General features: G+C 40.8%; 1 protein-coding gene across 1 annotated transcript; it reads right to left on the reverse strand.

The window, feature by feature from the left end:
• Positions 1-224: 224 nt before the first annotated feature.
• On the reverse strand, positions 225-17,554 carry LOC105538595 (cancer/testis antigen 55-like). The gene is made up of 5 exons (XM_011978491.1): positions 17,458-17,554; positions 15,806-15,990; positions 3,310-3,454; positions 1,109-1,221; positions 225-416 (listed from the first exon to the last, which is right to left on the reverse strand). The coding sequence occupies exons 1-5, from the start codon at positions 17,552-17,554 to the stop codon at positions 225-227; spliced, it is 732 nt and encodes a 243-aa protein (XP_011833881.1).
• Between the last annotated feature and the right edge of the window lie 6,954 nt (positions 17,555-24,508).

The raw sequence follows: 24,508 nt of genomic DNA on the forward strand, positions 1-24,508 counted from the left end.
TCCTCCAGTGCCTAGCAAGCTAATTTAGCATGCTTTTTAATTGATAAGTTATTTCCCTAAGCTGGGTTCATGGTCCAATTGAACTAGCCAGTATCTCAATTAGATTTGCCGGAAAAGCCATATGTAAAATACTATTTAGGCTTACTAAGCTAACCTTTTCAGTTAAACCACCCCCTTTACTGCTCATAGAAGGAAAGATAAACAGAATAAAAAATGCTTTGTCATTACAGTTTTTGTGCTGGGATGATAGAAACCGCTCTCCACTTAAAGCAGAACTGAGTGCTCTCCACCATAATCACATTGACGATATCATCTACTTTAGGTACATATCCATCAGGAAGTTTCACAGAATCCAAGGTGAAAAAGATATTATTACTTATCACCCCATTTCTTCCACGTACGTGAGTAACGCGGACCTGTGAGTATAAATAATGGAAATGATTATGAGAAAGCCCAATAATCACTGTAAACAGCTGTTCACCTCCTCACTCTGGGTCCTGCGGGTCACTTCGATGCGAATCAATAATTCCCAACCTGGTTGACCCGTTGCTAACACCAGGGGTGCTTTGTAAGGATCCCCATGTCCATGCTCCACCGCAGACCAATTAAATCAGGCTCTCCAGGGATGAGGCCTGGGTCTCTGATGAGAAATCCTGCTCTAAATATTACCAAAATATGTCCATTACCCTCTATTGCCCTGAATTTCCTGGTCATATTCAGGCTCCAACACCCAAATCATTCTCAGCATTTACTGTTAAGCTCAAGTACCACAACACACTTCGTTCATTCTTTCCCTACAATTTTCTGGCACAAAGATTGTTTTTCTTCCTCCTGTTGTTGGAAGATTCTAATAACATTTGGGTATCGAGTAAAATGCACAATTTAGAACTTAATCAATTAATGTGCTTGTTCTACATAATTTTCAAATTATTTCCTTTGGAAAGTCCTGCCTTTTCAATAAGGAAAGTGGCTCCTTTGTTGGCAAAGAATGTATTTCTTCATATTTTCTGGAATTCCCATTACACCAAACAGAATCTTGGGCATGAAATTTATCATGAAAGGAAGGGTTTGCAGAAACCGATGATGGGAGCAACAGGAAAGAAATTACCTCTTCCGCATGAATACAACGGGTGGGCTTCACAGAGCTTGCCTTGAAGTTTGAGAAGCCTGGTTCAGTGGAATATTCAACTTTTAACCAGTCACCCTTATAAGGCACAAAATCTAAAACAGCCATGGAGAAATGTGAGTGTCATGATCTCTTAACTAGGTCATTTGGATTTCACACGTTATTTGATAGTGTACTACTTTAAAGTCAGTTCTGCAACATCTAAAGTCATTTTTGCACACATTTAAACAGACACACTGTAAATCTCTAAGTCCGAAAAGAAGTTTATAATCCTTAGGCACTGATTCTCCTCTGCTGATTTAACAAAGTCAAATGGAGGAAAGTGTGAACTGTACATCACAGCCAATCTAAGGGAGCGGCACAGGATTTACTAAACAACTGTTCGTGTTCACAATTGCTTAGTGAGAGGCAGTCAAACATGTAGATAGGAGCACAAGTTTAAACCTGCTTACATGGCTTCGAATCTTGACACTGCCACTCACTCAGTTTGCAACCTTAGCCAAGATGTTTAATCTCTCTGTGCCTCATTTTCTTCATCTATAAAATGAGAAGCACGATAAATAGCCTTCAAGATACTGAGCTGCTGTGACACTTAATAGATATTGTTGATACACACAGAATCATCACTGGTGCATAGTAACCACCAAATAACTGTTGATTGGTAGTAGTGGTAGCAGTACCACTAGGAAATGTTGTTACTTTCAGAATGAATCCATTCTCCCTAGTGTTGTGTTCCACTGATGAACTCTTAAGTCTGTGCCTTCAGGGTTACCGTTAAGACCATCGAGGTTGAAACACAAGTTTACGATAAGTTAAAACTGACTCAAGGATAACAAGGGTACGTGAAAGAATCTGGAGCAAATGGAAATCCCAACTGCAAGTGAGACAGTAAATTGTCACAATGACTCCAGAAAACTAGCAATATCAACAAAGTGAAACATTTCTTCACCTTAGGATCCAGCATTGTAGTATGACACAAGACACCACGTTAGACCTCTCTCTCTCTCTGTATCTGTTAATTTACATACATTTCTTTTGTGTGGGTGTACCATATATCTATGGGCCAATAACTCCAAAATGTGTATGCCTCCAGCTCTAACCAACCTCAGGATCAATTATCCTTATGCTTACGCCAATCTAACATGTGTAAAGCTGAGTTGTTGGTATTCTCCGTATTCACCAACTTTTGTCTGCCTCAGACGTCTACATTGCAAACTGGCAACTCCACCCTCACCACTGCTCAAACAAGAAACTTTGGAGGTACCTTGGACTCATCTTTCCTCCACATCAAAGATCTAATCCATTACCTCCTGGGTTCTTCTCTAACTTCAAAATATATCCAGAGTCAACTCAATCCTCAGGTCCTCCACTTGTCCACTTTCATTCACATCTCCATCATTTCTCACCGGGAATATAACAACGGTTTCCTGACTGATTTCGTGACTCCACCCTCTCCCTCATAGTCTCTTCTCGACAAAGCAGACAGAGTCACCATCTTAAAACAAAATTCAGGTCAGAGTCCTGCTTTTGCCCCCAAGAAAACAAACGAGCCAGCTGCCTGTGGAAATGGAGCTAATCTACCCTTTTACACCCAAGCTATACAACTGTTGCAATGGACAAAAATAGAAAAAAAAAAAAAAAAAAAAAAGTGTATCTTTGGTTATAATCAAAATATTAGAACATATCTGCTGATTACAAAGAGAATTCAACACACACACACGCACACACACACAGCCACAAAGCACTATCTCCAATCCTAAATTTGAAGCATTTGAAGTGTATTCTTTTAAAATTTGGTACTCCACCCTGTCACAGAAACTTCTCAAGTAACCAACTACAGAAATGATCCCTGCAAGCATAGTCTCTGAAGGGTATTAAAAATAGCGTCTCTGGGTACTTGTAGGATTGTTTCCATGATTAGAAATTAAATTATCATGTGAATAAAAAATATATCCAGGCATTACTGAGGGTATTGAACAAATGAACACACAATAGATGACAGCAGACATTTTAAAATACTGCCTATTTGCCCCTATATTGTACATAATTTTAATTGGAAAGGTCTACCTCGAATATTGAAGAGCCATTGACTGAAGCCAAGTACACTGTTAAATTTGTTCTAGGACTAAAATCCTCTCAAAAAATTAAGAATTACATCATATATCACAAAACGCAAATCATACCTTCAGAAAAAATGTCCATAGGGAAATAAATGATGTTACTAATATAAATAGTATCTTCACTTATAGAAGCAACACATCCATTTAAAACTCTGAGTTTTGAGTCTGAGGGTCCATTACCGTTAAGAGGGTGAGGCACAACATCCACCTGTAAGATTTACAAAAGAGTTACTTCAAAAATAATACAAATTTAAACACAGGAACTTACATGGTTAAAACACTGGTATTCCAAAATGTTTTCAAAAACCATCCTAAACATTGGTGAATATAGTTCATGTGCTAAATGGCCATAGACTGGAGATAATGGTAAAAATCATGTGTGTGCCTTATGAATTGTGAAATGTATCCCAAAACATTAATTGCATACCCAAGTTTAACGCCCTTGTACCATTAGATTCCCAGATTTAAAAACTACTGTCGTTCGCCTACAGGAATTCACAGTGAAATGACGGTAAAGTGGAAAGATATGCAGTCATAAGCAGGTTGCGATGAAGGATATAAAACTTGTTCAAAGATAGTTTCTGTGACTTATTTAGAGGGAGAACATTTCAGACAGGGAGAAAATAGCGGCATTGCTTGGGGGAAGTCAGATTTGTGTTGGGTTGTGAAAGAAGACAGAGGTGTAACCTTGTAAACAGGGGTAGAGGAGCAGGGAGGCAGAGAGGAGATACAACACAATTAAGGAGCCTAGGGAGCAAAACCTTAACACTGGAGATCCAGGTCTAGGAGACAGAAGCACGAGATAAAGTTGGAACAATAACCTCAACTGGGGGAGGTTGAATAAACCAAGCCAAATTAGGGCTTTACTTTATCTACAATAGAGAGGCATACAAACCTTTTTCCTTATTGGAAGTGTAATAGTCCTTATTTTATAATTTTTAAAACTTACAGAAATAATGCAAGTTCATTGTACTAAAAATAGGAAAAAAACAAACCAGATATGCAGACAGCAAAAGGCGGTTACCCCATAATCCATATTCCATTACCAAGAGAATACCAGGGACTACATTTTGGCAGTAACACTCATCCTGATGTTTTTGTCTGTGCACAAATATATATACATATGTAAATGCCTGTTTTAAAAGCAAATTAGCATGGTATTCAGTATTAAAGTATCACATTAAATTAACACAAAGGTTTTTAAATAACAAGAAAGGACAGAAAGAGTCATAGGGAATCCCAATTAATGGATGTGCCATAATTTACTAACCCAATTCCACATAATTAGACATTTCACTTGTGTCCTAGCATTTGGACTACTTGCCTGACTGAACTATAGGATAAACTCCTAGGGTTGGAATTTGCTGATCAAAGACTTCTGATGGAAACTTGAGCCACTGAGTTGTAAATAATTTTCCATGGTTTTAAAGATAGCTTAGTTTGCTGCTATTCCCATTTCTTAACTGGTGTCCTTCCAGCTGTCAGTACCAATCTGATGTTTATTTTCCCCTCACTTCCTGTCATGAGGGAATGAGGCATTAGCCTCCCGTCCACGCATCTACCACCACTTCCGTCAGTATCCAGTGGATGATTCACGCACCCTCGAACCTCTTTGTTCCTTGACTCCACACCAACTCACAGACATACTGCAGACTAAAGCTTTGCCCATGTTTCGTGGCTCCCAACACTGTTTCTTATGCCTTGGAAATACCACCAACACAACAGCAGGTACAAACAGATGGAAATGTTTGCAATAATGCATTGCATGTCATAAGTGGCATTTCAATAAAATAGGGTCAAAGTGGATTATCCTATTAATGTTGAGGGACAATTGAGTAGCCAGTAGGGAAACAAGACACGGATCCTTCTCTCAGTCCTGAACACGGAAAGCAAACCCAGGCTGACTGTATGTTTAGATATCAATAAATTAATGACTTTCAGAAGAAAAGTTAAGTGAATACTTGTGTAAATTATGTGTTAGAATTAGCCTAAGGAAACTTCCTGAACCCAGAAGTCACATGGACAAGATGGACATATTTATAGTATGTAAAAATTAAACAGATGGAGGAGGAAGGGAGCAAGATGGAGAAATGGAACTGTCCAGTGATCGTCCTCCTGCAGAAAATCAATGTGAAAAACTATCCTTGTATGAAAATACCGTCACTTGAGAGAAGGAAACCAGGTGAGAGGCCATGGTACCCGGTTATAGCATGAAAATAAGAAAAGATGCATTGAAGACGGTAGTAAAGACAGTTTTACATTGCCCATATCACCCCCTCCCCAACCTTCAACAGCACAGCATGGAGACAGATACCATCCACCTGGAGGACAGAGAGAGTGGCAAGCATAGGACATTGCCTGAGAACCCAGTATCAGGCCTTCCACACTATACGCCACCACTTGACAAATGCCCATGGCACGTAGCCCCAGATGCTGAGATGGTACTTGTGGAACCAAGTCTCTAGACCCACCCTGGCACCAGACAGGAAGCCGCAGCCACATCAAAACAAACTCAATACCTGGCCCACATCTCTGCCAGTGATTCCACTGGCCTTATGCTCAGAATATTCTACAGCAACAGGGAGTCCTCTGAATGGAGCCTTGGATTCCAGACTCTCAAGGCACCAGCCTCAATAGCTAAGGGAGTGCATGCCATTGTAGCATCTGTCGCTGTGTCCCGGGGATTGGGAAGCCCCCAAGTGCTTCAATAGCTGCAGTGTTCACAAACATAAGGACCAAAAGAGACCTATATAGAGTTTCCGGACAGGCTTACTGCTAAAGGATGTCCCCTAAAAGCTAGACTGCAAAGACTGAAATGAATACCTACTTCTTCAACACACAGATATAAACACATGACCACAAAGATTAAGAACAATAAGGAAAACATGACATCACCAAACTGACAAAACAAGGTGCCAGTGATTGACCCTAGAGAGATAGGAATGCATGAGCTGTTTAACAAATAATTAAAAATATCTATTTTCCACATGCTATGTGAACCTTGAAAATAATTACAGAGAAATGATTCAGAATTTGTCAGAGTAATTTGAAAGAAAGATTGAAAGAATTTAAAAAAAATAAACAAATCAAAAAGTCGAAAAATACAATGAAAGAAGTACACAATAGAGAGCATCCACAGGAAAATTGATCGAGTAGAATAAAGAATCTGTAAACTTGGAGACAGCTTCATTGAAAATATACAGTCACAGGAGACAAAATTAAAAGGAAGGACATGGAATGAAAAAAAACTTACTGAATTTCTGGGACAATTATCAGCAGAGCAATAGTATGAGTCATTCATATTCTAGAGGGAGGAATGAAAAAGAGGTAGAAAGGTTATTTAAAAAATAATAATGGGGAGCCATCCAAACCCAGAGAAAGTTACAAATATCTAGGTACTGGATGACCAAAGTTCTGCATTCAGATACAATCCAAATAAGATTACCTCATGACATATTAAAATCAAACTCTCAAAGATGAAAAATAAAGAAAAAATCCTGAGAGCAGCAAGAGGAAAGAAGCCAATCACATATTCCAATATGCCTACCAGAAGACTTCTCAGCAGAAGCATAACAGGCTAGGAGAGAGTGTGATGATATATTCAAGGAGATCAAGGAAAAAATGTCTAACCAAGAATAATGTACCAAGGAGTAAAGCGGAGATAAAGACTTTTACAGAGAAATCATAGCTGAGGAACTTCCTCACCACCACAACTGTCTTACAAGAAATCCTATGGAGAGTTCTTCCAACTGATGTAAGGGATGCTAATGAATAATGCAAAAATATCTGAAGGTATAAAACTCACTATTAAAAGTAACCACACACATTCACAATATTCTATTAAGGTAACGGTGGTGTCCAGATCACGTATATCTTCCATGTAATGGTTAAAAATGGAACTAGTAAAAATAAAATACGTACAATAATCCATTAAGGGATATAAAATATAAAAAGTTGTAAAGTGTAAAATAGAGAACTCAAAATCTGGGCATGGAGTTAAATGGTAGAGTGTTGGTATTTTGTGATCAAAGTTATATTATCAATAAATAAACTGTTGTGATTATGTTTTTGTATGCCCCATGCTAACCACAAAGAAAAAATCAAGTAATAGACACATTTTAAAATATCTAGGAAACAAAACATACTAATGGAGAAAAATCTCTTATCCATCAAGAAAGACAGTAAAAGAGAAAGAAAGGAAGAAATTACCAACAAAATAAGTAGAAAAAAATCTAAATGACAACAGTAAATCTTTACCTATCAATAATTAACTTGATAGAAATGGATGACATTCTTCAACTAAAATACACAGAGTAGCTGAATGGATTTAAACAACAACAACAACCAACCTAGGAGAGACCCACTTCTCCTTAAAGGACATTCGTAAACTGCAAGTGAAGACATGAAAAAAGACATTCTTCCATGTAAAGGGAAACCAAAATAGAGCAGGAGCAGCTAACCTAATTTCAAATAAAATAGGCTTTAAATCACAAACTGTAAAAAGAGACCAAGAAGATCATTATATAATGGTGAAGGGGTCAATTCATCAAGAGGATATAATGATTTCCAAAAATATGCATCCAACATAGCAGCACCTAAATATATGAAGCAAATATTAAGGTCCAAATGCTGAGATAGAGTGCAATGCAATAATAGTAGGGGACTTCAACACCCAGCTTGCAGCAATGAACAGATTGTACCGATAGAACATTGACCCCCAAAAAGTCGGATTTATCTGCACTCCAGACCAAATGGACCTAACAGTCATTTACAGAACATTCCATCCAAATACTCCAAAACACATATTCTTCCAACTGCATGTGGAACATTCTGGAGGACAGATTATGAGTCAGGCCATAAAACAGGTCTTAGCAAACTAAAGGAGTTTGAAACAATATCAAATCACTTCTCTAACCGCAATAGTAAAATACTAGAAATGAATAAAAGTAGGAACTTTGGAAACTTTAGAAGTGGATGGAAATTAATGTCCTAAATAACGAATGGGTCAATGAAGAAATTAAAAGCAAAGTGTAAACGTTTCTTGGGATAAAGCAAAATGAAGGCACAACATATGAAAACCCATGAAATACAGCAAAAGCAAATCCAAAAGTGAAGTTTACATCAATAACGCCTACCTCAAAAGAAAAGATATATCTTCAATAAACAACCTCACACTGCACCTTGAGGAACTAGAAAAAAAATGCAATCCGAAAGTAGGAGGACAGAAATCATAAAGGACAGAGCAGAAATAAATCAAATAGATATGAGAAGAACAATACAAATATCAATGAAACAATCAGTTGGTTTCTTGAAGAGGTAAACCAAATCAACATAACTTTAGACAGACTAAGGAAAAAAGTAAGAAGATTCAAATAAATAAAAGCAAAGATGAAAAAGGAGACAGCAAAACTGACATCACCAAAATAAAACACATCATAAGGACTATTATGAACAATCATCTGTCTACAGTAGGACAAGCCAGAAGAAATGGATATATTCCTGGACACATGCAACCTACCAAGAAGTAATGGTGAAGAAATGGAAATTCTGAACAGACCATTAACAAGTAAGGAAAGTGATTCCGTAATAAAAAAATCCCCCATCAATGAAGAGTCTAAGACAGAATGGTTTCCCTTCCTAATACTACCAAAATTTATATATAAAGAAGAAGTAATAGCTATACTTTTAATACTATTCCAAAAAAAAAAAAAACCGACAAGAAAGGAACACTTCCAAATGCATTTTATCACACCCGCATTACCCTGGTAGAAAACCCAGACAAGGAAACACAAAGAAGAGAAAAGCAAAGAAAACCACATGCCAAAATTCCTGACGAACGCAGTTGCAAAAATCGTTAAGAAGGTGTTAGTAAACCAAATTACACAGCTCATTAAAAACACCATTCATCATGTTCTAGAGGGATTCATCCCTGGGATACAAGAAAGTTTCAACATACACAAATCAATAAATGTGCTATATCACATGAACAGAATGAAACACAAAAGCCATAGGATCATTCCAATTTAAGCAGGAAAAGCATTTAACCGAATTCCACATCCCTTCATGATAAAAACTCCACAAATTAGATATAGGAGGAGTGCACCTCAATACAGTAAAGGTCATATATGATAAAACCACGTGTAACATCATTTTCTGAATGGGGAAATGTTGCAGACTTTTCCTCTAAGACCTAAAACAGACAGAAATGCCCACTTTTGCCCTTTCTATCGCACATAGTTCTGGAAGTACTAGTCAGAGAAATTAGGCAAGAAGAAACAAAAGGCATCTAAATTTAAAAGGAAGAATTTAGATTGGCCCTGTTTGCAGATGGGAAGCTCTTACATATAAATAACCCTGAAGACACCACCAAAAACCTCCAAGGTCTAATAAACACATTCAGGAAAGTGGCAAGATACACAACCAACATATAAGAATCAGTAGCATTTCTATACACCAATAGAGAACTATCAGAAAAAGATATCAAGAAACAATCCCATTTAAAACACCTTCAAAAAAATAAAACAGGAATAAATTTCACGAAGGAGGTGAAGGATTGCAATGTCGAAAACTATAAACCATTGACGAAGCCTTAGGTTTTGCCTAAGAGTCAGCTTATCTGCTTCTTGTGCTAACAGGGCCGTTGCTGCCAGGGACCTTAGACATGGGGACCAGCCTTTGCAAACCCCGTCTAGTTGTTTTGAGAGATAGGCCACTGGCCTTGGCCAGGGCCCTACAGTCTGGGTTAAAACTCCAACTGCCTTTTTTTTTTTTTTTTGACACACAGTGTAAAAAGTTTTGTCAGGTCAGGTAGCCCCAAGGCTGGGGCCAACCTGAGTTTTTCTTCTAACTCATGAAAAGCTTGTTGCTGTTGGTTGTAATAGATGTAGTTTATCTAATTTATATTTTTATTAACTGTCATCTATCAAAATATTGACTTAAATTCTGTAACTCTTTGATTTCAAGCTTTAAATTGATCTGGTATTCCTTGCGGGGCTCCAGTTGCGTCTAAATAGATGTGAGAATTGAAAGACCTATAAGGGGCTTCTCTCACTTTACGATGTCTTATTTTTTTTTTCCTCTGGTTGGTGAAATGCCAGGGTAAAAGGGATAGCCAAATGGACTAAAGCACAAGTGCCACTCTAATTATTCAGCAGAGTGCCCAGTAAAGGTCCACCACAATACCACCACACATCCACTTGGGGATGAACAAGGGCTGACTGATAAGCTCTTGAAAATTCTTAAGCTCATCGCATCCCTTCAGGTCTCCAAGGAATGCTAAGTTTCCTCCCTGTTGTGAGAGACATGAAGTGAACTTAGTGTTGGGAGATGGAGGCTGGAAGGCCCTTGGGGGCTGACCCGCAGGGTGCTGGACTTTGGGATATAGCAGAGAGAGCTTGGCATGACTTGTTACTCCAGGCTGTAGAATCCTGGAAAAGAGCTACCATGCAGCCCATGCCTGGTTGACTGGAGGGCCACCTTAGTGGAAGGGGGACAATCTTGGCCTCTGGCCTGCCGTGTGCACAAGTATAATAATTGCTTTTGTTTAACGTGTGGATGGAATATTTGATCCATTCCAACCAGGCATTTGCATCTTGGTATGCTGTTTTAATTGCCAAAGTTTGTTTTAAGTCTTCAACTTCTATGATCCCCTAGTAAAATGAATGTTTCCTTTAGCACTTATTAGTTTTTAGACCAAAGAAAGCTAAACACCATTTTATATTTAATAATGCTTCTTGTATGATTTTTATACCAGATAAGCTAAATTTTACCTTTATATTAGTGTTATTAATGTTAAACTTAATTTTAATAAAACCTTGTAGACATATTCATCTAATTTTTCATGTTTGACCATAAGGTAAGATTTTATAGACTATTTTTAACCTTTTATAATCTTTGTGGAAGAGCATGTTAGTGCTTTAAGAAAAAACTGTTGCATTCTTACTTTAATGTCCAGTTCACAGGAAACTGGACAATACCTTTTTAACTTTAGCTAATATGTTTACACACAGAATTTTATTTACAATTAATGTTTTAAAACTTGTTTAAACTTTCAAAGCAATAATTTTTTTAACCTTTTAATGTAGGTAAAAATCCACATTCTTATGCCTCTTTATAATCCCTTTACCAAAGGCATATTTTACTTTTCTTATACACCTTGCACATAAACTCTTTCTTCAATAGTACTCAGGAGGCTTTATTACTTTTAAATTGTACAACATTTTTTGCATAAATTTTTTAATAACATTTTTGCTTTCACAGTTTTTGCAGACAATTCTTTGACATGTCTTAACTTTCTGACTTATTACAAACTTTTTTCTTTAAACAACCAGTTAATTTATTTCAGGACAAGAATTTACCATATAACACTCTTTTTACATAAATTTCGCCTCCCCCCTTTTTTCCTTTTTTTTTTTTTTTTTGAAGATAACCATTCTTTTTTTTTTTTAAGCGAAGTTTTTTTATGTCTGTGGACTAGACTGTCTAAGGTCACAAGATTAGAAGTTACTATAATACATGTTACACTGTTAACTTTTAGCAAACTTTACTTTTGTTGAAAACCTTGTAAGTTTGGGATTTCAATTATCCTTTGCTGTTAATAAGACCTTGTTTAGTCTAAATTAACTTAGAATTGGTATAGATGGCCCACACCCCCGCCTTTGTTTTTCAGATACTTCTGAACTGGTGAGGTGTGCTTACAATGAGGTTTCTTTTAAGTTACTTTTTAATTTTTTTTTTCTGTTAGCAAAGCAGCTGCCGTTACAGATTGAATGCATCTGGGCCATCCGCGGGTTACTGGGTTAAGAATTTTTGACAGAAAGGCCTCAGTACTTTCGGGATACGCCCTTGTTTACACTGACAACAAAGTGGTAATAGAGTGTTACAGGGTTACAGAGGCTATCTTTAATTATCAATTGTAACGGTTTTAAATTTACCTTGGCTTTTAAAGGAATAGGGTATACTGTTTTTTTCTTAACTGCTTGTATATTTCTCTCTTTCTCTTTTTCTTGACTCCTTCTTTGTCTCTCTGTCTCTTCCTCTCTGTCTTTTCCTCTCTCTCTTTGGCTCTTTTTCTCTCTGTCTCTTTCCTCTCTTTTTTTTTCTGCTGGTCTTTCCTTTCCTCTGCCAGCCGCTTATGCTGCTGTTCTCTTAACTACCGTGGGGGAATGGGGTCTAAAACCAGCTGTAACTCTCTATGTACTGAAACTGGTCTGCCTGCCCTGGCTTACAGGTTACCTTGTGCCATACGTTTGAAACAAGGGACCTGTCCAGGCTTCCTTCTGATGGCCAACCTACCTCTAATGCTGGCCTGTCTATTTCACACAAAGTTCTAAGTTTTCCTGGTGTCGTAGTAACACCGTAATCTCCCTTAAATCCTTTCTTGAAATTTTTCAACATAGTTCCTAGTGGGGTGGGCTTACTTTGTGCCTGACCCATGTCTCCTCGAAACAAAACACCACACTCACACCACATGCACACTACAAAACAAAGAACGGGTAAAAGGGCACACACACACTTTTATCGTTTACGTCAAACCAGAATCAAAACCAAAATCAGAGTATCAAGAAATCCAAGCCAGGTCAAAACCAAAACCAAAGTATCAAGCAATCCAAGTCAAGTCAAAAACAAAAACCAAAGTGCTGGTACAGGCACGTCGTGGGTGATCAGGCCAGCTTCCACTCAAATGGAGTAGGCAAGTTCCCAAGACCAGTCCTGTCAAGCAATTCAAACCAAGTCAAAACCAAAACCAAAGTGCCAATAAAGGCATGGCGTGGGTGATCAGGCCCCGCTTCCACTCAAATGGAGTGGGCAAGTTCCAAAGATTAGTCTTACCAAGTTTTAGATGTCTGGACTCCAAGTGCCAGTTCCTTCCCAGTGTTCAGCCACTGCGTTGATCCTCCATGGGGGCCTGCCACACACTGCTCTGGCGAGGCATCCCACTGGGGCAAATGCCTACTCGGAGTGCTCTCAGGATCCGCGTTGCTCCAGCTGGTTGGAGTCCCCCTCAGGGATGTTCCACTGTGCAGGCTAAAGCCGCCTAAGGAGCTGCCTCGACTGTCCATTAATCACCTCGCTTCCCGGTCAGGGAACCAAGAAATGTAGTAGGATGAGCTGCGGACAAAACCCCTCTGACACTGAGATAGTGAAGGGAGTGGCTTTAATCAGCTGCGAGCATCGGCCCGCTAGCGTCTTAAAATCCAAGCTTATCAGGTGCTCAACTTCTGTCCCTTTTAAGGGCTCACAACTCTAAGGGGGGTCCATGTGAGAGGGTCGTGATCGATTGAGCAAGCCAGGGGGTACGTGACAGTGGCTGCAAGCATCGGTGGTCAGAGTGAAACAGAACAGAACGGGAGGTTTCACAGTGTCCTTTCATACAATGTCTGGAATCTGTAGATAACATCAGTTGCTAGGTCAGGAGTCGAATTTTAACTACCAGGCTTAGGTCAGGCAGGCACAGGTCTGGTTCCTTGGTTTCGAGTCTGGTTTCTAGGGGCCAGACTACCTGCCTTTAGTTTCACTTCTCTTTCCTTTTCTGAGCATAAAACAACATAAAACAATATGAGAGGGTCTCTCTCTTCCCTCACATTGGCAATCTATACATCTAGTAAGGGGTCAGTTTCCAAAATGTATGAGTAACTCCAACGACTCATAGCAAGAAAACAAATAATCCTATTAAAAATGAGCAAATTCCTGAATAGCCATATCTCAAAAGGAGACATACAAATGGCCAACAGGCATATGAAAAAACAAAACAAAACAAAAAAACGCTCACGTTTTCTAATTATCAGGACAATGCAAATCAAAACCACAGAGATACCGCCTGACACATATTAGAATGACTAACATTAAAAAGAAAAGTGATGACAAGTATTGGCAAGGATGTGGAGAAATTGGAACCTTTATGCACGGTTGGTGGGATGTAAGTTGTTACAGTCATTATGGAAAACAGTATGGAAGTTCTCCAAAATGTTAACAGTGGAACTATCAAATGAACCCATGAATCACATGAATCCATGAACTACTGAGCATGTATCCAAAGACAGTGTCATCAATGTGTCAAAGAGATATCATCACTTCCATGCCTATTGCAGCCCTATTCACAATAGCCAAGAAACGAAAGCAATCTAAGTGTCCATCTGCGGATGAGTGGATAAAGGAAATGTGGTATAAATACACAATGGAATACTATTCAGCCATAAAACAGAACAAAATCTTGCCATTTGGGACAACATGGATGAACCTGAAGAATGTAAGTGAAATAAGCCGTCACACAAACACAAATAACTGCATGGGCTCATTCATATGCAGAATATAAAAATTTGACCTAATAGCAGTGTAGAGTAGAATGGTGGTTGCTAGATGCTTGGGTTGTTAGGGTTGATGGAGGAATAAGGAGATGTTGGTGAAGGGACATATCATTACCGTTATATAGAAGGAATCTTTTTTACTGTCCAGAATGGGTGAATATATACAAACAGAAAATGGATAAGTGATTTCCTGGGGCTGGATGTTGCGGGGGGAGAGGACAGTTGGGGGAGCAGGCAGAAATGGGAAAAGGCTATGAATGGTTATGGAGCTACCTTTTTGAGTGATGAAAATGTTCTAAAATTGTTTGTGGTGATGGTTGCCCAACCCTGTGAACAAACTAAAAACCACTGAATTGTACCCTGTAGATGGGTGAATTGCATGGTGAATCACGTGACTTATATCTCAATAAAGCTGTAAAAGAATGAAAGACATAAAGTAAAGACAAAAGATGGTATCGGAGGAAATACTACAAGGGCTTCATATACAGACTTTCCTATTACAAATCTAATTTTTCTACCATAGAGATAGCTGTAAATGTCCCTATTGTATAAGTAGGTCCAAGAAAGGAAACTTGCTGTAATCTCATGAAAATCCTTAATAATTCCAAATGAGCAATGTGACTGCTTTTCCCTTCTCATATTTGCAAAGATTTCAGATTGATAGTATTGTTGTCCTTGCCTATATGGGCAGATGGGCAGTCTCACCACCTATTGCTGAGAGAATCAATTAGTACAGTAGAGCTGAAGAATAATTTCATAATAGCCACTGAATGGGTAAATATCTGGACTCAGGTGCTATTCTCAGGACTCCATTAATCTGCCAAATATTATTGAATTGTACCCTTAAGAGAGTTCTGTGATTTGTGAACTATACCTCCATGAAGCTCTTTTTAAAATGTTTACAAGGCACATGGTTTCACATAGTAATTCCACTGCTATGGATGCACAGCACAGAAAACGTTTTTTTACCTGATAAGAGAAGTTGCAGGATTTTATCGAGTTCAATAATTATTATTGTTACCCATATTGTTTAAAGATTAGAAGAATACATAAGTGATTTTTATGTTTTAAAGCAGAAATCACTACAAATATTGGAACAGAAGAACCTACAGCTTCAGAGGGGTGGGGCTTCAAATTGCAGTTGACATCCACTCTATGGATCACAGCAGAGATGCTGGATTAATGCAATAGAAAGATGGAGAAAGAAAACCCATTGGGATAAGACACAATTCCCAAACTCATGCACATCTCACCTTGATTGCTCTCAATCCGTAAAGTGGTTTATCTTCTTCCACAACCACATTAACTTTCTGTCCAATTTTTAGAGGCACGTCGCCAGTCACAACATCACTACTGAAGTAGATCGACTCATCAATCATGCCATAATCATCACAGAAACTTGTGACAACTCCCTGCACAGTTGTCAACTCAGTGTCACCTACAAGATAAAGAAACAAAAGTCACATTATTAGCCTCAAATACAAACATCTACTACAAATATGTCTTACACTCACCATCTGCATAAACCTGGGCAGAGAAGTTTTTTAACGTCTCTGATCTTATTTTCATCTGTCAATCCACAACAATCAAAATTTCGCCTAATAGGGTTGTTGTAGTTTTCTTTTTTTAATTTTAAAATATTTCTAATATTTTTAATTTTTAAATTTTCAATTAATTTTTAATTTTTTGAGCAGAGTCTGGCTCTGTCGCCCAGGCTGGAGTGCAGTGGCGCGATCTCGGCTCTCAGCAACCTCTGCCTCCCAGGTTCAAGTGGTTCTCATGTCTCAGCCTCCCATGTAGCTGGGACTACAGGTGCGTGCCACCACACCCGGCTAATTTTTGTGTTTTAGTAGAGACGGGATTTTGCCATGTTATCTCAGGCTGGTCTCAAACTCCTGGACTCAAGTGATTCACCAGCCTGGAACTCGCAAGGAGCTGGGAATAGAGGCATGAGCCACCTGCCCACCTTGTATTAACTGACACATGCACATGAACTGTTGAGAGCTGTGGAGTGCCTTGCACAAGAGAGTGTAAATGTTACCTGTTATCACCATATATACATATGAGAGTCTTTAAGCTTCTGTTCCTGTTATATCCCTTCCTCATTATCACCAACATAATGAGTAGCATCTTGTATAGATACTTAACCATCTCAGCAGACAAAGCACTAAAAGGTATCTGGAGATTGATGGCCAGCCCAAAACGGCATCCAAAAGGTCTAGGTCTCCTTCTCTTTCTCCTTCTCCTCCTCCTCCCTTTTCTTTCTCTTTCTTTCTTTCTTTCTTTTCTTTCTTTCTTTCTTTCTCTCTCTCTCTTTCTTTCTTCTCTCTCTCTCTCTTTCTTTTTTTTATTCTACACAAGCCTAGCTGACCAGCAATATTTAGGGATCTGACCTCAGCAGCCCACCCGCACGATGGGTTCTCTGCTCTCCTACAGGATCAGATATGTATGAGGCATCCACTTGGCTTCAAATTAAATTTCCGCTTGGGATACAAGCCTAAATTCACTCGCAATTAGGAATTTTCTCGCCTACTGGAAATATAAACAGGCATGTGCTGCACAACCACGTTGGGGGAAGCCACAGTCTCCAAGGTGGTCTCTGACAGCGCCTTCCCACTTTAGATGGACAGGAGACTTTGGGAGTTGGTTCTCAGGGACTTGTTGGGGACGCAGGACGCCTACCCATGCACGCACAGAAGATGGAGCCGCCGTCCCGTGCTGTACCCGCCAGAGCCACCGGATCCTCATATCGGGGGTGAGGAGAGACCCTATTGGGAGGCTTCTGGGGTGGGGGACAAGGGAACACACAGAGGAATACCTTCTAGGAGCCCCTGCTGCTGTGGGCCCTGCTGCTGTGGACCCTGCTCCTGTGGGTCCTGCTGCTGTGGGCCCTGCTGCTGTGGACCCTGCTGCTGTGGGCCCTGCTGCTGTGGTCGCTGCTGCTCTGTGGGGTCAGCCGTAGTCCGGAAAAAGGCCAAAGCACTTCTCAGAAGCCTGAGCATCGTCCCCGTTGTCACCACCAGCCTGGGCACCACTTGTGACAGATGAAGCACGAGGTCTCCTCTGTAAGGGAATCCCTCAGGTCACGGCGTCTCCTCAGGGACTCGCCTCCTGCTTCTCCTCCTCAGCCTCCGTGGGATGGGACCCAGCCGTTAGTGAGCCCCCCTCAGGAAAGCCAGAGAAACCACAGCCACTTGAGGAGCTGGCAGGTGCTCCTCCCTCTGAGCATGCGCCCCTCAGGGTCTGCTTCTACCACTGTCCAGCCAATGGGCATGCAGTGGGTGGGCGGGCAGGTTCCTGTGGCCACTAAGAGGTGATGGGCATGAACATCATGGCTCCTCCCATCAAGGCTGAGGGCGCCATTAGGATGGCCTGGGGGAAATGGCTTGGGGGCTTGGGTTCTGCGTGTACTCAGGGCATATGGGGCTCTTCTCTTGGGTTCCCTGGGAGGATGGGTGCCTGAAACACTGACTGTGCAACCAAAAATCCTGCTCCTGCCCTTGTATTCATGGTGCTTAGCATAAGGACTGACCACTCAGTGGGTGGTCAATCGTTACTGCTCAGTAGGGATCAATTTTGTGGAGAGAAGGCATCATGTGGGTAGGCAATGTTTTAGTGATAGCAAGTATGTGTCTTTTGTACTAGGACTCCCATTTTGAGTCCAGTGATAATTTATAGTAGAATCCTTTTATAATCACTGCTACCATGTACTCATTGTTTACCTAATTATACCTACATTATCCTGCTATATACATTACCCTTATTCATTCATTCAGCAAAAATTTATAGAACACTAACTGTGAGCCAGACACTGTTCTGTGTTCTTAAAATTTGTTAGTGAATGAATGAGTCAAGAATCCTGGCCCTGTGAGGGTAGTTTTTTCACAGGATGACAAAAGGGCAACGCTAAGCATCACATAATAAAATGTATGATATGTTGGAAGACAATAAATGCCGTGGAAAAATACGGCAAGACAAGAGGGATCCACAGTGCTGGGCATGGGGGGTTGGATTGCACTTTACAATAGCATGGTCAGAGTAGCCCTCATTGGAAAGCAATAGTTGAGAAAGATGTTGGAGTTAGTCAGGCAGCTATTTTGGGGAGAGTCATTCAGACGGAGGGCTTAGTTTGTGCAAAGACCATACAGCAAGACTGTGCCTGATGTGTTCAAGGAAAAGCCAAGTGGTTGGAGCAGAGGCAGTGAGAGCTAGAAGAGTAGGAAGTATGGTCGGACAGGTAATAGTGTTTCAGGCTGCGCATGGCCTTGTGGGGCACTGGAGTATCTCTGGCTTTTATTGTCCATGATGTGTAAAGTCCCTGAAGGGTTTGGAGCCTTCCAGGGATCACTCCAAGTGCTTGGTTGTGAACAGGCTGGAAGAGGTCACAGCATGAAGCAAGGCAAACAGTTAGGGGCAAGCAGGAGCTGTGGCAGCACTAGGTCCCTGTGAATGTCGTCATTCAAAAGCAGCCCCACACCCTGTGGAATTACAGAGCAGTCCACGTTAGACTCAAGAGATGCAAGGGCCATGACTTCCACTACCTCCCATTTAATTCTGCAGTTTGGTTGATGTGGAAGAATGATCTCTGGGAGTTATAATGCATTATGATAAGCCCAATCAGCTGGTGATTCAGTCACAGCCGCTGTTTCACAAACTTCCTCACCGGACTGAGGATCACCTGGGAGGCAGCAGTTCAACTGGGAGGTGAGGCGGGGATTTGTTGCAGGAAGTCAGGGACCCCGAACAGAGGGACCGGAGGGACCGGCTGAAGCCGCAGCAGAAGAACATAAATTGTGAAGATTTCATGGACATTTATTAGTTCCCCAAATTAATACTTTTTTAATTTCCTATGCCTGTCTTTACTTTAATCTCTTAATCCGGTCATCTTCTTTGTAAGCTGAGGAGAATGAATGTCGCCTCAGGACCCTGTGATTGCATTAACTGCACAAATTGTTTGTAGAGCATGTGTGTTTGAACAATATGAAATCTGGGCATCTTGAAAAAAGAACAGGATAACAGCGACGTTCAGGGAACAAGAGAGGTAACTTTGAACTGGCCACCGGTAAGCCTGACGGAACAGAGCTATATTTCTTCTCTTTCAAAAGCAAATAGGAGAAATATTGCTGAATTCTTTTTCTCAGCAAGGAACATCCCTGAGAAAGAGAATGTGCCCTGAAGGTAGGCTTATAGACGACCCCTTTAAGGCATGCCGTCTTTTATGGTCCAAGCCGAAGGGATGAAATAAGCCCGGTCTCCTGTACTGCTCCCAGGCATATTAGGAGGAGGAAATTCCTGCCCAATAAATTTTGGTCAGACAGGTTGTCTGCTCTCAAACCCTGTTTCCTGATAAGATGTTATCAAGGACAATGCATGCCCGAAACTTCATTAGCAATTTTAATTTCGCCTCATCTGGTGGTCCTGTGATCTCGCCCTGCCTCCATTTGCTTTGTGATATTTTATTACCTGGTGAAGTGTGTGATCTCTGTGGCCCATACCCTATGCGTGCACTCCCTCCCCTTTTGAAAATCACTAATAAAAACTTGCTGGTTTTACAGCTCGGGGAACATCACGGATGCTACTGATATGTGATGTCTCCCCCGGATACCCAGCTTTAAATTTCTCTCTCTTGTGCTCTTTCCGTTCATTTCTCAAACCAGCTGAGACACCTAGGAAATAGAAAAGAACACACGATAAACATCGGGAGCGGGTTCTCCCGATAGGGATTGGATACATTTCCTCTATCTTCTTTCAAATAGCAAATAGCAAAGCCCAGAACCGCTTTGCTTTCATAAGGCAGACCAAGGGGCAGTACATTTTGAGTATGTTGCCTCAGGGATGTGTAAATGCCAAGGCTGTTTACCACAATTGAGGATGAATGGTCCTTGATCATCTCACCCTCATCACAGCTGTGTCCCTAAATGGATGACCTCATGGCACAAGGACAGAAGGACCCAGGGAGTAGGAAATAGTGGACTCTGTCAGAAATGTGCTTTCCCCGCGTGTGAAAGAATTGGTTTGAAAATACAGGGACCTGTCACCACGAGTTTCTGGGGCTCCAGTGTTCTGTCACAGAGCATCCAACTGGCATACCGTGAAAGCGTTGCAGATGTGCTGATATCAGATGCTTCCCAGCTCATTTAGGGATACATGCAATAAAGAAAATGAAATAAGATAATGATCTTTAGCCAGGTTTGGCAAACTATGGTCCTTATGCCAATTCTGGCCTGATGCCTGCAATGATTCTCAAAACGTAAAGTTCTATTTAGGTACCCGGAGCCTAATCATGGCCCAATAGATTGAACCTAGTGTTCTTGCCGTCATGATTATGCACACTGTTAATCAAAGGGGCACCTTGAAGTCTCTCATCATGATCGTGGTTTCATCCTCTAACCACTTGTAGTTTCTACAGGTTCTGGTTCATCATTTCACTCCTCTTCTGAGATGCATACATCTTTAACTGTACATCTGCAGAAGAGATACGCTCTGTGAACGTAAACAACTCCTCTTTGTTATGCTTAGTGTGTAGTTCTCTGTTTTGTCAAAATTTCAAATTCTGCTTAATCAGCCATATTTACAAGGATCCCTGTTCCTTTCGTGTTGGAGAATATGGTGTTTCAAATTGACATTCTTATTTCTATTGGCAAATTGAGGTTGCACATACACCTCCAGTACCATCCCAGGAATACAGAGTTTATTCTATGTTTTCCTTTCTTTCCATCTTTCCACGTGTATTGTTTCCTTCTCAGCTTTGGAGAACCCTACCTTCCATTATCCTTTGTGTATTTACTTCTTTGTGCAATCCTGCCATATATACTCTCCTACTCTGGGCAGCCTTCCATCTGTACTCTAACTCCCTGTTCTCATGGACCCTGGCTTGCACAAGGCCTCCTTGGAACCATTTTTTGGCAGACTCCCTGCCTGCCTTCCTAAACTTGGGTGCCCTGCTCTACAGAGATGGGAGGGCTAGAGAAAAAGGCTCTCCGTTGCCTTTGGAACTCCTCACAGAACTGGCTTTCAGTCACCACGTCATTGTAATAGTCACCTAGGACCGCCTGGGTTAAGTGTTTCATGAGTTTCTTTCCAGAGCTGATGGCCTGGCCAGAGGAGCGAAGTCTTGGGGTTGGTTAAGGGCTATCGGTCTAAACATCCACAACTGAGGACTCAGATTAGTTAGCACTCTTGTTGGTCTCATAAGGGGGAGGAAGTGAGTTCACCCTTCTGGGGCAACTTCATCCTACAGTGGTTTCACTTCCTAAGAGCATTGCCCCAGTTAACCCTAAATGATGTGGATTAGAAACTTCATTCCCCAAATCCTATGGATAGTTGAAGGCCTATTGTATATACCAAAGATGAAAAGCAAAACCTTGTTGTTGAAGTTCCTTTGAAAGGAAACAAAAGGTGGTTGGGCATGGTGGCTCACGCCTGTAATCTCAGCATTTTGGGATGCCGAGGCGGACTGAGCTCAGGCATTTGAGACCAGCCTGGCCAACATGATGAAACCTAATCTCTACTAAAAATCCAAAAAAATTTAGCTGGGCCTGGTGTTGGGTGCCTGTAGTCCCAGCTATTTGGGCTTGCTGAGGCAGGAGATTCCTTTGAACCCAGGAGGCCGAGGTTGCAGTGAGCCAAGATCATGCCAATGCAGTCCACCCTGGATGACGGAGGGAGACTCCATCTCAAAAAAAAAAAAGAAAAGAAAAGAAAGGAAACAAAAAGTACAATTTATTTTGACAGCATAAAGAACTTGCCTCACAGTGGTTAGGGGGACTGATCATCTGTGTTCTCCTAAAACTCCTTTGTTGAAACCGTAATCCCCAATGTGATCTATATGGAGATGGGGACTTTGGGATGCTATTAGACTTAGATGGGTTATAAGAGTAGAGTCCCATAATGGGAGTAGTATCCTTAGAAGAAGAGGAGAAGCCAGCGTTTGCTCCCGCTCCTCCATGGGAGGAAACAGCCAGAAGTTGACAATCTTCTAGCCAGAAAGAGGGCCCTTGCCCTGAATCAAATCAGTCAGCATCTTATTCTTGGACCTGCCAGCCTCCAGAACTGTGCAATATAAATGTCTGTGGTATTGTGTTATAGCTGACAAAGCTAAGACAACAGAGAGCTGACATTGACATTCTGTAACAAATAAAAGCAATCCAAACACTCATTGTGTTTTGAAAACCAAAGATATGAATTGGAAAAACTCCCATCACATGAGAATTCCAAATTTCCCATGGATGGGAATTGTCCCCATCCATTAAATCATAATGAATAATATACTTATTGATACATGTCTTCTAAAGTCTTGTCACTCTATTCTTACAGAAATATTTGTCTAAACACTAGTCCAATACTTATTTCCAGTGTAGCTTTTGTAATGGAAGGAGTAACATTTTACTCCATGGTGTAACTCATGTACACAAGGGAGGCTGAATCACTGATATGCAAGAAAACCCAATTTATTGGCCGATTTTACTTACAAGGTGCTGCTGTGGTCAGACCCTGAGGACAGGTTGCAAAGCCAGGAAAAAGCTGAGTTGAGCCGGGATCTAATGTCTTCCGAACTACAGCTCTTACCTTTACAGCCAGCTGTAACATTACCCTGAATGAGGCCAAATACTGTTTAGATAGATGCATGTAGGAAAGCAAAGTATTCAGATTTGGTGTGAATTGCCTTAAAGCCAGATTCTTTCTCAGGTTGCCTGGAATGGTTCAGGATGTTACCCTTTTGTGATTCAATTAATTGCTGTGGTATTTATTGAAAACCTACCATGGGCCCAGCACTGTTCTAGATGCTTAACGCCCAGCAGATGGAAAAAGCAACAATGAACAAAAGCTCTGCAGTCATGAAGCTGACATACAAGTGGGAAGAGACAGACAACACTCGGATAAGCATATGAATAAGTAAGAATTTCTGTCTAGCAGTTAGTGACATAAAGAAAAGTAAGCAGGTGTTTGTGATAAGAGGTTTTTGAAGGCAGTGACCACGGACAGATTGTTTTCAATATTTTCAGTCGGAGTCAGTTTCCCTGATTTGAGGGTGAAACATGCAGGTCATTAGAAGCCAAGAAGGCAAATCACATGATTATATCTTTGCTGGAATCTGGCAGTGAATGGTTGCTTCATGGATACTTGTGAAGGTGTGCATTTTGTTCATAGGAGACAGTTAAAATGTGCAAAGGTTTAATGGGGTGCATGGCATCCCTGTTCAGAATTGCTGTTAATCTACTTTGTGTCAAGCATCTGTATATGGCATGCACTGGGCTAAGGCCTTGGGACACACACGTCATTTAATCCTCACAAAGAATCCTATGAAGGAAGTCCCAGTAGCGTCGTGTCCATTCTACAGCCAAGTCAGGGACACAAACAGGCAAGATGGGGCACACAGCTGCTCTGTGACCCAGTGGAATTCATCCCCTGACATTCAGGCCCAGCAGCCATTTCTTATCTGATGTGTTCCCGGCCTCTGGAGGCACCTGCCACCACAAGAGATCATTCACAATGTTTTCAGCAGGGTGGTAGAGAAGAGCCCCTTCTTTTTTCTGCAGTATTCTCTCAGCAGAGACCTGTCTTCCTGGTGCTAGAATCTACCTGTAGCTTCTCTGCCAGCAGAGTTTGATCCCTGCAGAGGAGGCTGAGTCTTACTTAGTGAAGTTTGCCAGAGAAGGCTATTTCTTACCTCTTTCTAAGGCTATTTCTTAGCACCAATCTCTTGCTGCAGTATCCATTATTAGCTCTATTTGTGCCAGCAGGTATACATGGAAGGGTTTTGGGCATGTTTTCATGTCTGAATGGCTGCTATCTCTTTGGTTCTTTCTGCTTTCTTCTGTGCCATGATTGAAACTAACAAATTTAAGCCATTGATATTTTTCAATCATTCTTTAGAGGTGGTGAGACTACAGGTATGTTTTCAAAGGATTGATAGTTTTTGCTGATGGATGGCATGGAGTGTGTAAAGAAAATGG

This window comes from Mandrillus leucophaeus, unplaced genomic scaffold (assembly GCF_000951045.1).
Source record: "Mandrillus leucophaeus isolate KB7577 unplaced genomic scaffold, Mleu.le_1.0 Scaffold1032, whole genome shotgun sequence".
Lineage (NCBI taxonomy): Eukaryota > Metazoa > Chordata > Mammalia > Primates > Cercopithecidae > Mandrillus > Mandrillus leucophaeus.